Source organism: Athene noctua, chromosome 7, assembly GCF_965140245.1.
Source record: "Athene noctua chromosome 7, bAthNoc1.hap1.1, whole genome shotgun sequence".
NCBI classification, from domain to species: domain Eukaryota; kingdom Metazoa; phylum Chordata; class Aves; order Strigiformes; family Strigidae; genus Athene; species Athene noctua.
The window spans coordinates 19,943,261-19,958,349 of record NC_134043.1 but is presented as its reverse complement, the minus strand read 5'-3'; the positions used below and the strand labels follow the sequence as shown (position 1 = coordinate 19,958,349).

Here is a 15,089-nt window from a genome sequence, read left to right as displayed (position 1 = left end):
GAGGGGTGCGTGGGGCGAGGGGAAACCCTCGCCTGGGTCGCTCCGCGGGAAGAGGGAGCGCTCCCTTCCATCGGGGCGGGGAAGGATGCCGAGGGCTCCGGTGGTCCCTTCCCGCCCCCCGTCGCGCAAAATCGCCCCCAACTCGCGCCTCCCCCCCCCCCCTCCCCCCCCTCTCCCGGGGCGGGGCGTGTACAAAGCTCGCTCCCGCCCCCGGCCCTGGCAGCGCCTGGGGCTCCCCGGCGGGCCACGCTCAGGGGCCGGCGGTGCCGGGAGGGCGGAGAAGCTGGGCTGGCCGGAGGTGGCGCCCCCCCCCCCCATTCCCCGCCGCCAGCGCCCTCGGTCCCCGCTGCCCCCCTGCAGCCGCAGCGGTGGGGGATGTGGCACGTCGCGGTGCTGCCGGGGTGTAGCTCATTCCTGATGCCGCTGTTTGTCGCTGAGTTTTGAAGAGATTTATTGGCTGGCTCTTGCTAAACCACGCTTGAGTAATCCGAGCTGCTGCGCGCCGTGGTGAAGCCCGGAGGGGGGGGACGTCACTCCCTCTGGCAGCGGAGCAACATTAGTCTTCCAGCCCTCTAACCATCACTACAGCGTCGGAAACTGCCGGGTCACAGCCATTTGCTTTGGAAAACTGGCGATGTTTGGTGCTAGAGATCGATTACCCTTGTAATCTTCCCCCCCCACCTCCTCCTGCTTACCCCACCCCTACCCGCCCCAGACAATAGCGTCCGAGCTCCTCCAAGAAAAAAAATAGAAAAGCAAGGAAAAAAAGAAAGAAAAAAGGAAAGAAACTGGGGGATGGATCTGACTCCAATAGGAAAAGCGTGTCTCTAGAAGTGGCGCTAATGGGAAGAGATTTCCGAGCTCCAGAGGACGATGATTTGTCACAAAGGGTAGCTGGCTCGGTGCTTTGGGCTGGAGCCGTGTAGGAGATCCTTGGAGAAGTCATTGTGCACAGAAAACCGAAGACCTGTACAAACATGCCTGTTCGCAGAGGTCATGTGGCACCACAAAATACATTTCTGGGTACAATCATACGAAAATTTGAAGGGCAAAGTAAGTTCTTTCTATCTATTTTGCTACTGTAGTTTGATTCTGTTTGTGACTAAATGGACAGCAGCTCCAGACTATTTTAAGTTTGTAGCTTGGAAAAAAAAAAAAAAAAAAAAAAAACCAACAACAAAAAACAGAGGTAAGGATGGGTTCCCTGGCAGGTTTAACATTATTTTTAATCTAGAATACAGATTACCGACTTGAATTACTGTGGTGGTTTTTTTCCCCTCACTATCTCAAGGAATAGTTTTTATCTTTGGCTGTATCCATACTGTATAGCTATAGAAGTTAAATCTCTTACCTTCTTCTGAACTGGTGAGCAGTGTACAGTCTTGCTGCCCATGCAATGTCTAAAATATAAACTAGATGTATTATGGTTATGATTTTTATTGTTATTAATTATCACTGTCTTTTCAAATTAAAGCAGAACAGTCAGACTTCGATTTAGAGGAAACAGATAATATGCAGAGGAGTTATTAAAGGGAAAATACTCTTACCTTGTTGTCATGACTGCATTTTAATATAGCTGTCAAATATTTCTGCTTTGTTTATGGAAGCCTAAAATATCTATCAAACCAGTGCAAATACATCCTCAGGGAGAGTCCGTGAGATCTTTTCCAATGCAGCAGTTTACTACCTGTCGAGAAGGCTGAAACGGAAGTGTTTTTCCTGGCTGGAACTCTGGTTTACTGTTAACAGTAAGAAGGAACACTTGATGCTCAAAATGAATTTAATTTAGAAACAGTAGTTTGATATATGTACATTTATTTAAATATTTAGCATAATTTTAGTATCAGTCTGGTGCAAACCCTTACAGCCAATTCCAGTTCATATACTTTCTTATGCTTAACCCATGTTACGAATTTAATTTTTATATTATTTGAGGAAAAAAATACAGATGGTCTTTGTAGTCCTAATTTATCTAAATGATCAGTCAGTGTTGCTACTCAAGTAAAGTTTTTATACAGTAAAGTGTATGGATTTAGAAGAGAATAAAGCACTACCTAGTAAATAGGCAAGTGATTGTGAAAGTTCAGCATGATTGAAAGACAGTGGAAAAAGCAAGAATAAAATGTATATTTTTCTCTCCAAATATTTCACTGTGTTCAAAGACAGAATATCTTTAAAATTTTGAAGACTTGTACTGCTAACTTGGTGTCACGTAAAAAGACTTTTATGAAGCAAGATACATACTAGTGTGATTAAGTAAGCAGAAATTCATGTTATTTACAGTAAAAGTATCAAAGATGCACAGTTATAATTACAATAGGAATATTGTCTTATGGTGGTAAACAAACAAATAGAATAACAGTTGGAACTTTTGAACCCTTTTGTCAGGTGAGAGTTTGAGAAAGGATGATGGACTGAGGCACAGAACTTCAGTGGACTGTCCAAACTGTTTACAACATCACTGACTGTATAATACTGGCTATAAACTTCTTGTCATTCACCTCAATGAAAACCCCTACAGAGTAGACTGAGCTGGTGGACCTTGTCCCAGGAAGCTCTTCACTTGAACAGAGCCCCCTTCCTGAGGCTCCGCTTCGCCCCCCCCCCCAAAAAAAGCTACTAACTTTTCAAGGTCTTTCCTGGAGTTACAGCTGACAGGATGGTGTGTACCACCCAGGTTTCCGTGAAGCTAAAAAGACAAAATTTGGAAGTCAAAAGGAATTTTGCAAAACATTTGCATAATCTGGTTTTATTTCCTTAAAAGACAACTATCTTAATCTTTAATGTATTCTAAACTGATTGAAGTTTCTTTAAAAGCTATGGATCAAATTAACTACATTAAATGACTGAAAATCTCTGCATTTCAGGCACCCCAGTGAAAAAAAGGGTTGTTTAGCATCCATCCATGCAATCGACACTTTATGAAATGTTGAAAGAGTACTAAAAAATGCATCACTTTCTTTTATTGCAGATAAAAAATTCATCATTGCTAATGCTAGAGTACAGAATTGTGCTATCATCTACTGCAATGATGGGTTCTGTGAGATGACTGGGTTCTCCAGGCCAGATGTCATGCAGAAACCTTGCACCTGTGATTTTCTTCATGGCCCAGAGACCAAAAGACATCATATTGCCCAAATTGCTCAAGCGCTGCTCGGGTCAGAGGAGAGGAAAGTAGAAGTCACCTATTACCACAAAGATGGTAAAGTCTGTTTTTATTTTCAAGATCTTTTGTGTGTTTGGTTATCAGTTGATTGGTAGAAGTGTGTATGATCTGCTGGCCAGACCTTTTGCTGGAGTAGTGGTGTTCATTTCTCTGAAGTCCAGTGAAGTACATTTATGTATACCAGTAAGGGAATCTGCCCTGAAAGTGGTGGGTGTATAGAGTATATCACTGTACACTGACTAACAGCTGAATGAAGCTAGCACTGTGTTTGCCACAGTTGAACAAAAGTTCTCCTCTCAGTTGTAAATCTCCTAAAGGAAAGAGCCCTACATCAGCGAACAGATGACACAAACATATAAGGAACACCCTATGAATGTTGATTTTTATGAACTGTTTCATCTTATGGGACATAGGAATCGTGTATCACTTTCAGGGGGCTTGTCTGCCTGCCTCGCAGCTGGAACCATACCTCAGTTTAAGTGCAGTATTTTACTGGAAAAAGTACAAGGTTAAAAGTAGCAAGAATTGGCCTATCATGAAGAAAGCATTAGCTTATAAAGAAAGGGATGTAATTTTTTCAGAGATGAGATATTGTGAAGTTGGAGGATCTGCAACTGAGACACAGAAGTTGTTCTAGAATTACGTTGTCAGAGTAAAAATTTTGGGATGGCTAAACTATGAAGAGTTTCCCTGTTGTTCGGTGAAGACTAAATATATGAAGAATGGCTAAATCTGCTATGTTGATGCTTTTTTACTGTTAAGAGCATAAAATGAATAAATTACTGTGTCTGCAGATTAAAAAATGCATACGCATGAAAACTAATTATGACACATAATAGTTATATACAGGGTTTGGGTTTTTTTTTCTAATTACCCAGGGTTATTGACAGAAACATCCGTCTTTCAAACAAATCCAAGTAACAGACAAATGCAGTGTACCTTAGTCTGTCTCTTGCTGTGTACACTCTTGGGAGAAGGAAAAGGAAATTCATATTCAAATGCTGAGCTTAAATTAGTTCTGGAGAAGTGCCAGTGTGTTGTTTGCATCAATTTTAGAATCACATGCAGTGGATACTCTCACATTTTAAAGTCACGGAGTTAAACCCTGTTCTCAATAATTGTGCTCAAGAAAATGTTGTTATTTTGGAGAGACTTAATATTATTTTTAGCTTAGGCTGGTATAATGCAGATAGGACTCAGGCCAGTCATTCTACCCACGCTACCAATATTTAAATATTTTCTTCTTAGCACATTCTCAGTAGAGTACTTTATTCTTAGATCTGGTTCGGTGGTCTGGAGAAGATTTTGGTCAAGATTTGTTGTAGCTGTGCCTTGAACGTAGATTTCTCGGGAGACCTGACACTTGTATGTCTTTTACACATCTAGCCTGTGTTTGTGTTAACTTGGCATGTGTTAAAAATAATATTGCACAAGGAGAATGTCATTGCTAACTTTCACAGCCATCAGCCTGGAGCACTGTTGTGAGATCTGGTCATTTAAAAGTGCTTCAGTCTCCCAAGATATTAGGAGAGAGGGAAAGATGCTTAACTAAACTACTATTTATCTGTCAATTACCATAAATATATATATTTTTTAAAATGCTGAATTCTGGCATCATGCAACACACCTGATCTGTCTGAGGCGAACCAAAGTAAAACTGTCCGTAAAAATTGCCCTATCTTTTGTAAATAATTTTGAATTTTGAAGCACGTTATAAATGAGTTATGGACTATTCAGTGTAAACAATCTTGTGTGTAAGGGTTCTCAGTAACTTCACTTCTGTAAATAGTTTCTTTAAATTACTAGAACATATGTTTGAATGTTAAGGAATTTCAAAAGCTACAGACAACAGTTCTATACAGATTAGGGTTGAATTACTCGAAATTTTACTGGTCAAAATGTGAACGGGACTTACCATGTGCACTAAATGAACTGGTAAACTTAAACAAATACGGGTAAAAATAATTTAAAACATCAAGTCACGATTACAGGCAAAAACTGACAAAATTGACAGGATATCCAAAAATTGACAGAATTGACAAGATAGGTCTGACACTCAAATGCATAAATGTGTGACAGCTTGATCATTTGTATATATATACAGACTTTTTTGTTTCATTCCACATAATGTTCAATTTCTTTACAAAATGTGCTAGAAAAATCTGAAGTTTATGTGATATGATAAAATCGAAACTATGTATATGATGGATATAATAAATGTCAGTAAACATATTCTATAGTTATTCTAAATTACTGAAAAGATATACTTCACTTTTCATCTTCACTTCTTCACTAACCACTTTTTCAAATTTGCAAATTTATTTTTGCAATATATAGAGTGTATATACACATGCTATATATACCATACTCTGTATATCATAACAATATACAGAATGGTGATACCTAACAAGGACTTCCTCCAGGTTCTGAAGCAAAATTAATTTAAATAATTTTCTAAAAATCTGAGAGTTTAGTGTCTGGTCAGTGGCTTATTTTGTAGGGTGTGCTGTGAGTGAATATGAGAATATTTTAAGAGGTCAATACCAGCACATTTAGAAGAAATGTAACTTTCTTCATGTGAGTAACCCAAGTTACTCCAATGGAACTACTCAATCTTGAAAAATTGAGTTGATATTATATTTCATAGCCACCCATTGTATAATATTTAACACAATGCTAAGCAGACAGAGGAGGAAGACAGCTCAGGAAGGTGTGAATTTGCTTGAGGTTCCACCAACAGGAGTTTCTGAAGACCATATTACACAGTCCTGAATAAATGTCCAGTGAATTGCAAATAAAACCCTATTCCACACCACACTATCATTTACTCTACATAAGCACTGGTTATATTAAAAACTATTTTAATATTTCAAAGTAAAGCAAATGTCAGTGGGATCATGTATACCTTCACTTATAAAACTAATCTGTCATCAGAAGTCCAGCAATGCAGATATCAGAAAGGGAATCACTCTATAACTAATGCCTTTTAATTCTAAATACCACATCGCATAGTTTTAAAATGTCACAGCTTTAAAGTTCATCTGAAAAGGAAATTCTTGCACTAGCAAAATGGTATTGCATAAGTACTGGGTATTAGGATTCTGCTGTTCTCTACTGGTCTATAGTACACTTTTCTAGATGAAAGGAAGTGTAAGATTTTGAGCATCTCGATGATGCAAGACTGAATGCTCCTCTTCACTGCTTTAAACTTTAGGCCAGATCACACGTTTGAAGAATAGGGGACAGAAGGATGGAAAAAGATTTGTAGCAGGTTGATTTTCAAAAATGTCAGTTGCCTTAAACACAGCAGACGGAAGATAGAGTGGTCAAAGGAGAAAGCAAATTCGATGTATCACAGTTTTATAAACATGTTAATTAGACTGGGCATGCTTCCCTTTTCATTGTGCAGTGTGGGGAGGGTGCAAGGGAGAGGGGCAGAATACTTGTGGTAGCTTTGTGTAATTGTTTAGATGGCATGGAAATGGGATGCCAGTATTATTTATGCATGCAACAAGGCCCTGTCCCAACCACACTGGTGCCCTATATTCACAGAAGTTTGTAACATTTTCAGATAAAAGCTTTACTAGCTCCTCTTGCAGTATTTGTATCAGAGTAAGATTGGTAATATAGCCCGTATTTGGTTTCAATTTCTCCTCACTCCTTTTTCCTTTTAGAAGGGCATTTACACAATCCAGGCAAATTTCTAGTCCTGTGTCCTGTTAGAATAGTGCCACAGTAGGCGATTACATAGTTATCAAAATAATTAATTGCTACTGAGAAAAATGGTTAATGGGAACACATGGACGCCAAAACTAAGGGTCTAAATTTATAGGTTCTCATCAAGTAAGAAGCTCCACAAACATCACTAGCTGTACTTATGGGATTAAAGACTCAGTAAATTTCTTTTTTAATGTAAATATCCCTTTTTAAAATGAACAATAGATAAATACAGGAAAATCACAAGAACTATTATTATGAAACAGAAATTTTTTTTTAAGTCTTCTTCATTAGGCATTAACATCTGCTTAATTAAAATATACTCTGATGTCAAAGTAGCAATATTGTATATTCCTCACTATCTCACAGCTTCATTTTCACAAATCATATAGCTGTATCATCTGTATTATAGTTGAAGGTAAGACAATGTTTATACAGAATATCAGTTCTTATTTTAATAAAGTTAGTTGTGGTGAAAATTTTTGACAGCTCTTCCTTTGAGGACTCCAGTTTGCAGTTTAAGTCATTATTGCATAAATCATTCTTGACAGATGTAAAATATTGCTTCAGGTGGTAAAGCTGTAAAGCTTTTGACATAACAAGTGTAATTATTTGGGGATTGAGAATGGATATATGATAATCAGAAAGGATTGTATCACACTGAATACTGTTTTTACTTCTTAGTCTACGCTTTGTGGACAACAGTGGGCTATATCTAGGCTTATAGAGTGTAACAGTTAAAGGGAGGTAAGATCATTTAAGCTTACCCTATCCACATCAGATATTCTACAGATAAGAAGCACTACAGAAGAGTATAGGTTTGAGTAAAGATAAGCTTAAGCAATTATTTGCAGAGTGTTTACAAACCTCACAAATTACTTGCCTCTTACCCAGTTTGAGAAATGTAATTTGCTACAGTTGGCTGCAAATTAAACATATTTGCATTTTCAAAACATATTCAGGTTACAAACTAATATTTTAAGGTCTTTTAAGCTCTTTTTTGAGGATAAGAAAATAAATGTGTAAACATTGACAAAATAAAGTGAAAATGCTATTAAGTGTTCTTAAATAGAAAGATCAGGACTTCATTTAGAAGGTCATAATCTCGATTTAAGTCATCACAGGCATTTTATCACCTGTTTGTGTTCTATAAATGCTGTGAACCTACCAATCAGTTAAAAACACAACTGAAAAGAAAGACCCTTGCGTGTGTGTCAAGTCCCCTTAGATTAGCTCTAACCTGAGGGTCAGCAAGTGCAGTCTTGACTGTAGATTCAGTGCCTTAACCAGAGCTGGTGAGAAGGGTAAGTGAATCAAGTCACTGTCTAATACCCTGCTGCTGTAGGAGGCTTTGGTTTAAGAAATACTATCTGACTGCATGTTGATAAAGTGTTACCCCTCAATAAAAAGCTGTCCAAAAAACCTGTCTTAACGCAAGTTTTTTCCAAACATCCTTACAAAACCCCCAACTTGGATCAAATCCAGAATTTTACTGAAGGTGTTGAACTATTGGAAATGGATGACCTTTTTTATGCCTGTGGTATAATTAATACTTGTCCTAAGAGAAAAGAGTATCCCTTGTCCCATTCAGTATTGTTTTTGCAGGAAGGAGCACCATCTCACAGCAAGCTGATACAACAGTGATCAGAACATCCATTTGCCCATCCCCATTCAGTTATGGCTCCTGTGCCTGCCCAGAATTGTGGGTGGGTCACTTCTTGTTCACATTTCACATGGGCTACCTAATGATTATCATAAAGCAGCTCTTAGATATACTAAGTAGGTTATTTATGGGCCAATTTCAATCATATTTTTCAGTTCCTTGGCTTTCCAATACATTCTTTTTTCTTCTCAGGTTAAGATGAATTTGTTTTCAGTAAGAAGGGGGCTTTTCTGGAAGAACATTTATTTCCATTCATGTATGCCTGCTAATGAGAGACAGTATCTGAATAAAAAGGAACAATTAAATTTCCTTTAAAATTATTCTCTTTTTCAGTGTTTAGGGTCAGAAAGGTATGAGTAGATATATCTAATTTTAACAAATAATGAAGAATACAACTGGTATCATTATAGCTTCTGCATCTTTAACAGAAAAAACCCCACAATTTACTCAGTTTGGAAAAATCCCTTCTGACAGTTTTAAGTTCTTCCACAGCACAAATAAAAAACCTGCAGGCTAGTGCATCAGGAGGAGTCTTTCATTTCAGTACAGTATCCAGAGGGAACTCTTCTGCCACTGGACATCCATAGTACAGTTTTATAGCAGGATTCAGAAAGTCACGGGCAGGGTCAATTTACACTAATCAAGGGACACAAATTTCCCTTGCTTGAGCTACAAAGAATCAATGATTACTGACTTTCAAAAAGAGAGTCCTGCAGTGGTAAGAAAGGTGTCACATTCTGGAGTCAAATGACGCTAGAAGATTATGATATGATACTCACACTCAAAGTTTTTCTAAGCTGTTTAGATCCTATGGAGAAGAGCTTCATTTTTTAATTAGGCATTTCCAGACAAAGTTTTTACCTGCTTTGCATATGCTTCTTTCTGTTTTAGTGAAAGCTAAAGACAAAAAGAACAGAATCTGTCAGTCTATTTTTGGTGTGGTTTCAATGATTTTATTGTATCCCCTTTCCATTTTCAGTGTGCATCTTTTCTAATGCTACATTCTGATAAGAGTGTTATTCCATGGTCCTGATTAGCATTACCGATTGCTTCTCTCTCTTCTCCACCAAATTGGCCTATGTATCAAAAAGTGATGCAGCCCATCAGACATCACACCTTGCAATAGACGTGGGGGAAGAGCAACTGTTTTTCTAACAGCAACCTTATGTATATCTGGTATTATACAAACTTCAGCACATCACAGTTTGAGTAGTACCCGTGTTGACATTGGTGCTGTTCTCTCAGGTTTCAAGCAATGGAAAGAGAATAGTGGTGTGGATTAGATTTTATCGTAGTGATTTCAAGTTCAGTTTTAAAGTGCTCCCTAAATATTTGACCTAGTGTATGACTCAGTCTATGTGCTAGACAGTCCATATTCTTCCCAGCTTCCCAGCTAAGTATGGAAAAAGTTCAATCAAGTAGTATAGGATTCAGAGTAGCAAGACCAAGCTGACTATGGAAATTGCTAACTCACTCTGGAAACCGCATATCTCAAAAGCAATCAGAACTGTAGCTGTGAACCTAGATCTAGGCAGAGCAGATACATGACAATGACAGTGGGGTAATGTGGCTCTATAGTTACAGCTGGTTTCACAGTATCTGAAAGTTCACATTTCTGAGGTGAGAAGTATTGGTGTAATAATTTTATATAGCTTGAACTTTTAAATTCAGTATACTGCTTTGTTTTAAAGGGAAAGGGGGTAACATAACCCCCGTTTTTAAAAAGAGAAATAAAGATGACCCAGGGAACTACAGGACAGTCAGTCTCACCTCTGTTCCCGCTAAAATAATGGAGCAGATCCTTCTGGAAACTCTGCCAGGGCACATGGAAAATAAGGAGGTGATTGATGACAGCCAACAGGGCTTCACTAAGGGCAAATGGTGCCTGACAAATTTGGTGACCTTCTATGACAGGGTTACAGTTTTGGTGGATAAGGGAAAAGCAACTGACGTCATCTACCTGGACTTGTGCAAAGCATTTGACACTGCCCTACACAACATCCTTGTCTCTAAATTGGAGACTTATGGGTTTGACAGATGGACTACTCAGTGGATAAGGAATTGGCTGGATGGTCTCACTCAAAGATTTGTGGTCAACAGCTCAATGTCCAAGTGGAGATCAGTGATGAGTGGTGTTCTTCAGGGGTGGATGTTGGGGCCAGCATTGTTTAACATCTTTGTTTGTTACATGGTCAGTGGGATTGAGTGCTCCGTCAGCAAGTTTGTCAATAGCACCAAGCTGTGTGGTGCGGTTAACATGCTGGAGGGAAGGGATGCCAACTAGAGGGACCTTGACAGGCTTGAGAAGTGAATCCGTGCAAACCTCATGGAGTTTAACAAGGCCAAATACAAGGTTCTGCACGTGGGTAGAGGCAATCCCATGCACAGATGCAGACTGGGCAATACTGGATTGAGAGCAGCCCTGTGGAGAACTTGGGGGTAGTAGTAGATGAAAATCTAACTATGAGCCAGCAGTGTGCACTCACAGCCCAGAAAGCCGACTGTATCCTGGGCTGCATTAAGAGAAATGTGGCCAGCAGAGATTCCCCCACTCTACTCTGCTCTTGTGAGACCCCACCTGGAACACTGTGTCCAGCTCTGGGGCCCCCAACGTAAGAAGGACTTAGACTTGCTCAAGTGTGTCCATAGGAGGCCACAAAGATGATCAGGGGGCTGGAGCACCTCCCCTGTGAGGACAGGCTGAGAGAGTTGGGGTTGTTCAGCCTGGAGAAGAGAAGGGTCTGGGGAGACCTTATAGCGACCTTCCAGTACTTAAAGGGGGCTACAGGAAAGATGGGGAAGGACTCTTTAACAGGGGGTGTAGGGATAAGATGAGGGCTCATGGTTTTAAACTGACAGAGAGTAGATTTAGATGAGATATAAAGAAGAAATTCTTTCCTGTGCGGGTGGTGAGGCTCTGGCACAGGTTGCCCAGAGAAGCTGTGGCTGCCCCCTCCCTGGCAGTGTTCAAGGCCAGGTTGGACGGGGCTTTGAGCAACCTGGGCTAGTGGAAGGTGTCCCTGCCCATGGCAGGGGGTTGGAACTAGATGATCTTGAAGATCTCTTCCAACACAAACCATTCTATGATTCTATGAAATAGCATACATATTTGAATTATTTCTTAGGAAATAAATTTTCATTTGGAAAGCAGAATTACAGCCATAACTAGTCACAAAATACTTTTTGTCCTCCAGCATTTACATAGATACACCATTTCAAGATAACTCACAAACTTTCTGGTACAATATAGAATTTTCATTTCTGTTTTTCTTAATGCTTTAATTCTGTAATCACAGTGAAAAAAAGATACCAAAATTCAGTCTGAAAAAAAGTCAAAGTAAACAGTATAAAGGGGAGACCCTGTTCTCTGTGTTTCATTCACCAGACTCTAGTTATAGATATCATTATGCCTACTTTTGATAATAACCTCGATTATAGCATTGAAGTGTTATCCACAAAAAGAATATATTCCAGCTTCATTATTAACAAAGAGCCATCCTGTCCTCAAAAACTAAAGATGGTGTTTAAATGTCAATGTTTTTAACTATTTCATTGCTGATATTTGAATGGAAATGACCAGAAGAAAGCTGAGGCCAGAAATCACAGCTGCCTTCATTACTTCCCTGCCTACTGAAATTTCTTGCTTTCCTGTCCTTCTTCCTCCATATTATTATAGTCAATAAAGATCCTTTCTTTTACATTTTGCCATGACTTCATTTAAATCCCTGATTTGCCACCTGATATTGCAGTGGAAACTGGAAAGTATTGCCTAAATGATCAGTTCAGTTTAGAGAAACACAACTAGAGTTTACTCCAAATACTGGGAATTTAGGATTTATCACAATAACCAAATCCTTGACAGTATCCGCTTATGAAATGTTGGCCTCTTTAGAGCAAATGCATGGGACTGTATAGCAACTGATTATTTCTGCTCCCAGAAACCCTCCTAAAGGCCTGAGAGCAAGATACTGATACCTACAGATACAGGACTTGGCTTGTGCAGCCATAACTTTCACAGAATTAAACTGCAAAGTTTAATTTTTGCAACACTAAAAATCCTGATCTTTAGGTATTAGAGCACTGATGGTAGTGACATGTTATGCGATTGTTAACTAGTATTATCTGGATCTGAGCTGCTGCATACAGACAAGTTAGTATAGAAACATGCAAAACAGACAAAACCTTCCTCCATTTTAATCCACAGGGTAGAGAGGCAGAGATGACTTCAAAACAAGGATAGATATATATATTAGGTTCTTTGTCTTATACCTAGGCTGCCTGAAAAGCAGTTAATCATCATGTAAATATGTTTCATCACTAACACACATGTTCCAAAGCACTGATTCCCAGCTGTTCTCAGACTTTGGAGTCTGTGTCCTTTTGAGATTATTTATTTCTTAGAGCATTCTCTGCTGATTTTCATTCAAATCAATGTAAGTGTATCTCTGAAAATAGCTTGCAAATTTCCTCCTTTGAACACTCATTTGTGCCAATCTGCTTTACTCCTTCCTCTCTGGAAAAAATGCCAGCTAATCTCATTAGTATTTTGCATGTTTATGGCTGTTGTACAAGAAAGCATTTCTTTTTATACTTTCAAAAGAACACAAAACTCAGTAGTCCAAAAATCCTATTATCATGGTATTTGAGGTAAAATACTTCTGCAGTTCTGTTTAGTTGCATTAAAAATGGCTTCTGATTCACAAGAAAGAAAGAAAGAAAGAAAGAAAGAAAGAAAGAAAGAAAGAAAGAAAGAAAGAAAGCCTAAAGTCCGTATCATTTCAAATAATTATAATAAAATGAAACTATGTTCCTTTTTTCCATCATAAGTGCCCAGCATTACTTTTGCATGATAAAATACACCAGGAATCAATTTAACGCAAAAGTCCATCCAACAGAAAAGACAACACTTCCCAAAAGGACTATTTGTGGAGTCATGGACAACATACCATATTATGTGAGAGAATAACAGCTTTGAAGTACAGAAAAGAGGTATCTATAAATCAATATCTGAGCCTTCTCTGTGGATTAATGGAATTGCTCATGAACCAGTGTGAAAGACAGCCTATGTATAATGTCAATCCTAAACCAGTCTGTGCTGATCCATAGCTCAGAGCATCCTTAGTGCTTCTGTAAGTAATACTGATTGTTTATGGCAACAAGAATATGAGGTGGCATAGAAGTGTCTTCAGTGTTTTACCCACAAAGTTTCAAAGAAAAGTTTTGTAGAGGAATAAAGCAGAGTTTGAGTACTGTTTATAAGTGACCACAAAACTGTATTAAGACATTGATTCTCTTCATCCTAAAACGTGAAAATTGCTTCTCTGGTGACAGGAGTAGAAGTTGGACTCCCAAATGCTTAAAAAGTTAGTTAAAACCTACTAACTGCTACTGCAACTAGAAGCAGAGTTAGTGTCTGATACATGTGATGTTTGTAAATCAGGCACTAGCTGCGGCTGGAGTCCCCATCCTCTAGTTACTGTTTATTTAGAGAGGAAAAGAGGAAGGAATACATGGTCTATAGACAACTCTTCTTCCTAGCTGACAGGTATGCAATTCTATTTTATAAAAACTACTACACAAACCAAGAATATTACAACTGCGGGAGCTTTCCAGTAGACCATGCAAACCTCTTTACATTTATATCTGGTTGACTTTTGATCTCTCTCATAAAAAAACGCAGATCCTGCAGAGGCAGAATTGCCAGTAGTGTTACAGTCTCTGCAGAACTCAAAATATGCAAAACATAATTATTAGCCAGAAAAATACATTCTGTGTGGCTGCTTGTATTTCAAACATGATTTCTCTCACATTTGAATGTGCAAGAGCATTTGTCTCTGCTTCATGGGAACTGAATGAATTGTTTCCTTTTTAAGTAATATTTTGGTCATAATCCCTTTGCCTTTCACCTTGGGATCATTTTCCTGTAAATAAAAAAGGTTGTGAATAAAGAACTTTATTTCCACTTTCTGAGGAATTTAAGAAAATATATCAACAGATTTTTAAATGATGGGGAAACAATTCTACATGCTTAACCTTGTTATTTAGAAAGTAGATTATCCAAACATTTTTGCCTCTTAGGGGCCACAGGCACTAAAATATCAGAGGTAGCTAAAGTACCATAGTTATGAATATCACAATGAGGTTCAGTTACTCCAAGGGAAATGACTGACCTGAACTTTTATGTATAAAAGCAAATTTAGGACTAGATTTTCAATTATAGGTATTGTTTCATATATATATTATAAAAGGGTATTTCTGCCTCCCAAGAGGTTTAACAGCCACTTTGAGGAGCTGCCAAAATCACCTCCTACCCCATCATAGAATCACAGAATACCAACTGATATTCTATAGTTCACAACACTTTTACTAATAAAGCATTATTCTTATTAAATACATTCAATCACAGGAAGTCTGAACTGAACAGCAAATTAAAGTGAGCTGATTGACTAGTACAGTGAGTCTCTTACCTTAAAAGACAGATTATTCTTGAAAAGTTCACAGTTCCAAACCATAATTTTCCACTGTATTTTTGCACTATCCTCC

General features: G+C 38.5%; 1 protein-coding gene across 3 annotated transcripts in view; it reads left to right on the top strand.

Annotated features, from left to right (window-relative positions):
- The first annotated feature begins 376 nt into the window (after positions 1 to 376).
- KCNH7 (potassium voltage-gated channel subfamily H member 7) overlaps positions 377 to 15,089 on the top strand; it is a 238,155-nt gene continuing 223,442 nt past the window's right edge. For all 3 annotated transcript variants that reach the window (XM_074910229.1, XM_074910228.1, XM_074910230.1), the window contains exons 1-2: positions 377 to 1,053; positions 2,972 to 3,202. In XM_074910229.1, the coding sequence (XP_074766330.1) occupies positions 978 to 1,053; positions 2,972 to 3,202 (307 nt within the window). In that variant the 5' untranslated portion in view covers positions 377 to 977. The remainder of the gene's footprint in view (positions 1,054 to 2,971; positions 3,203 to 15,089) is intronic.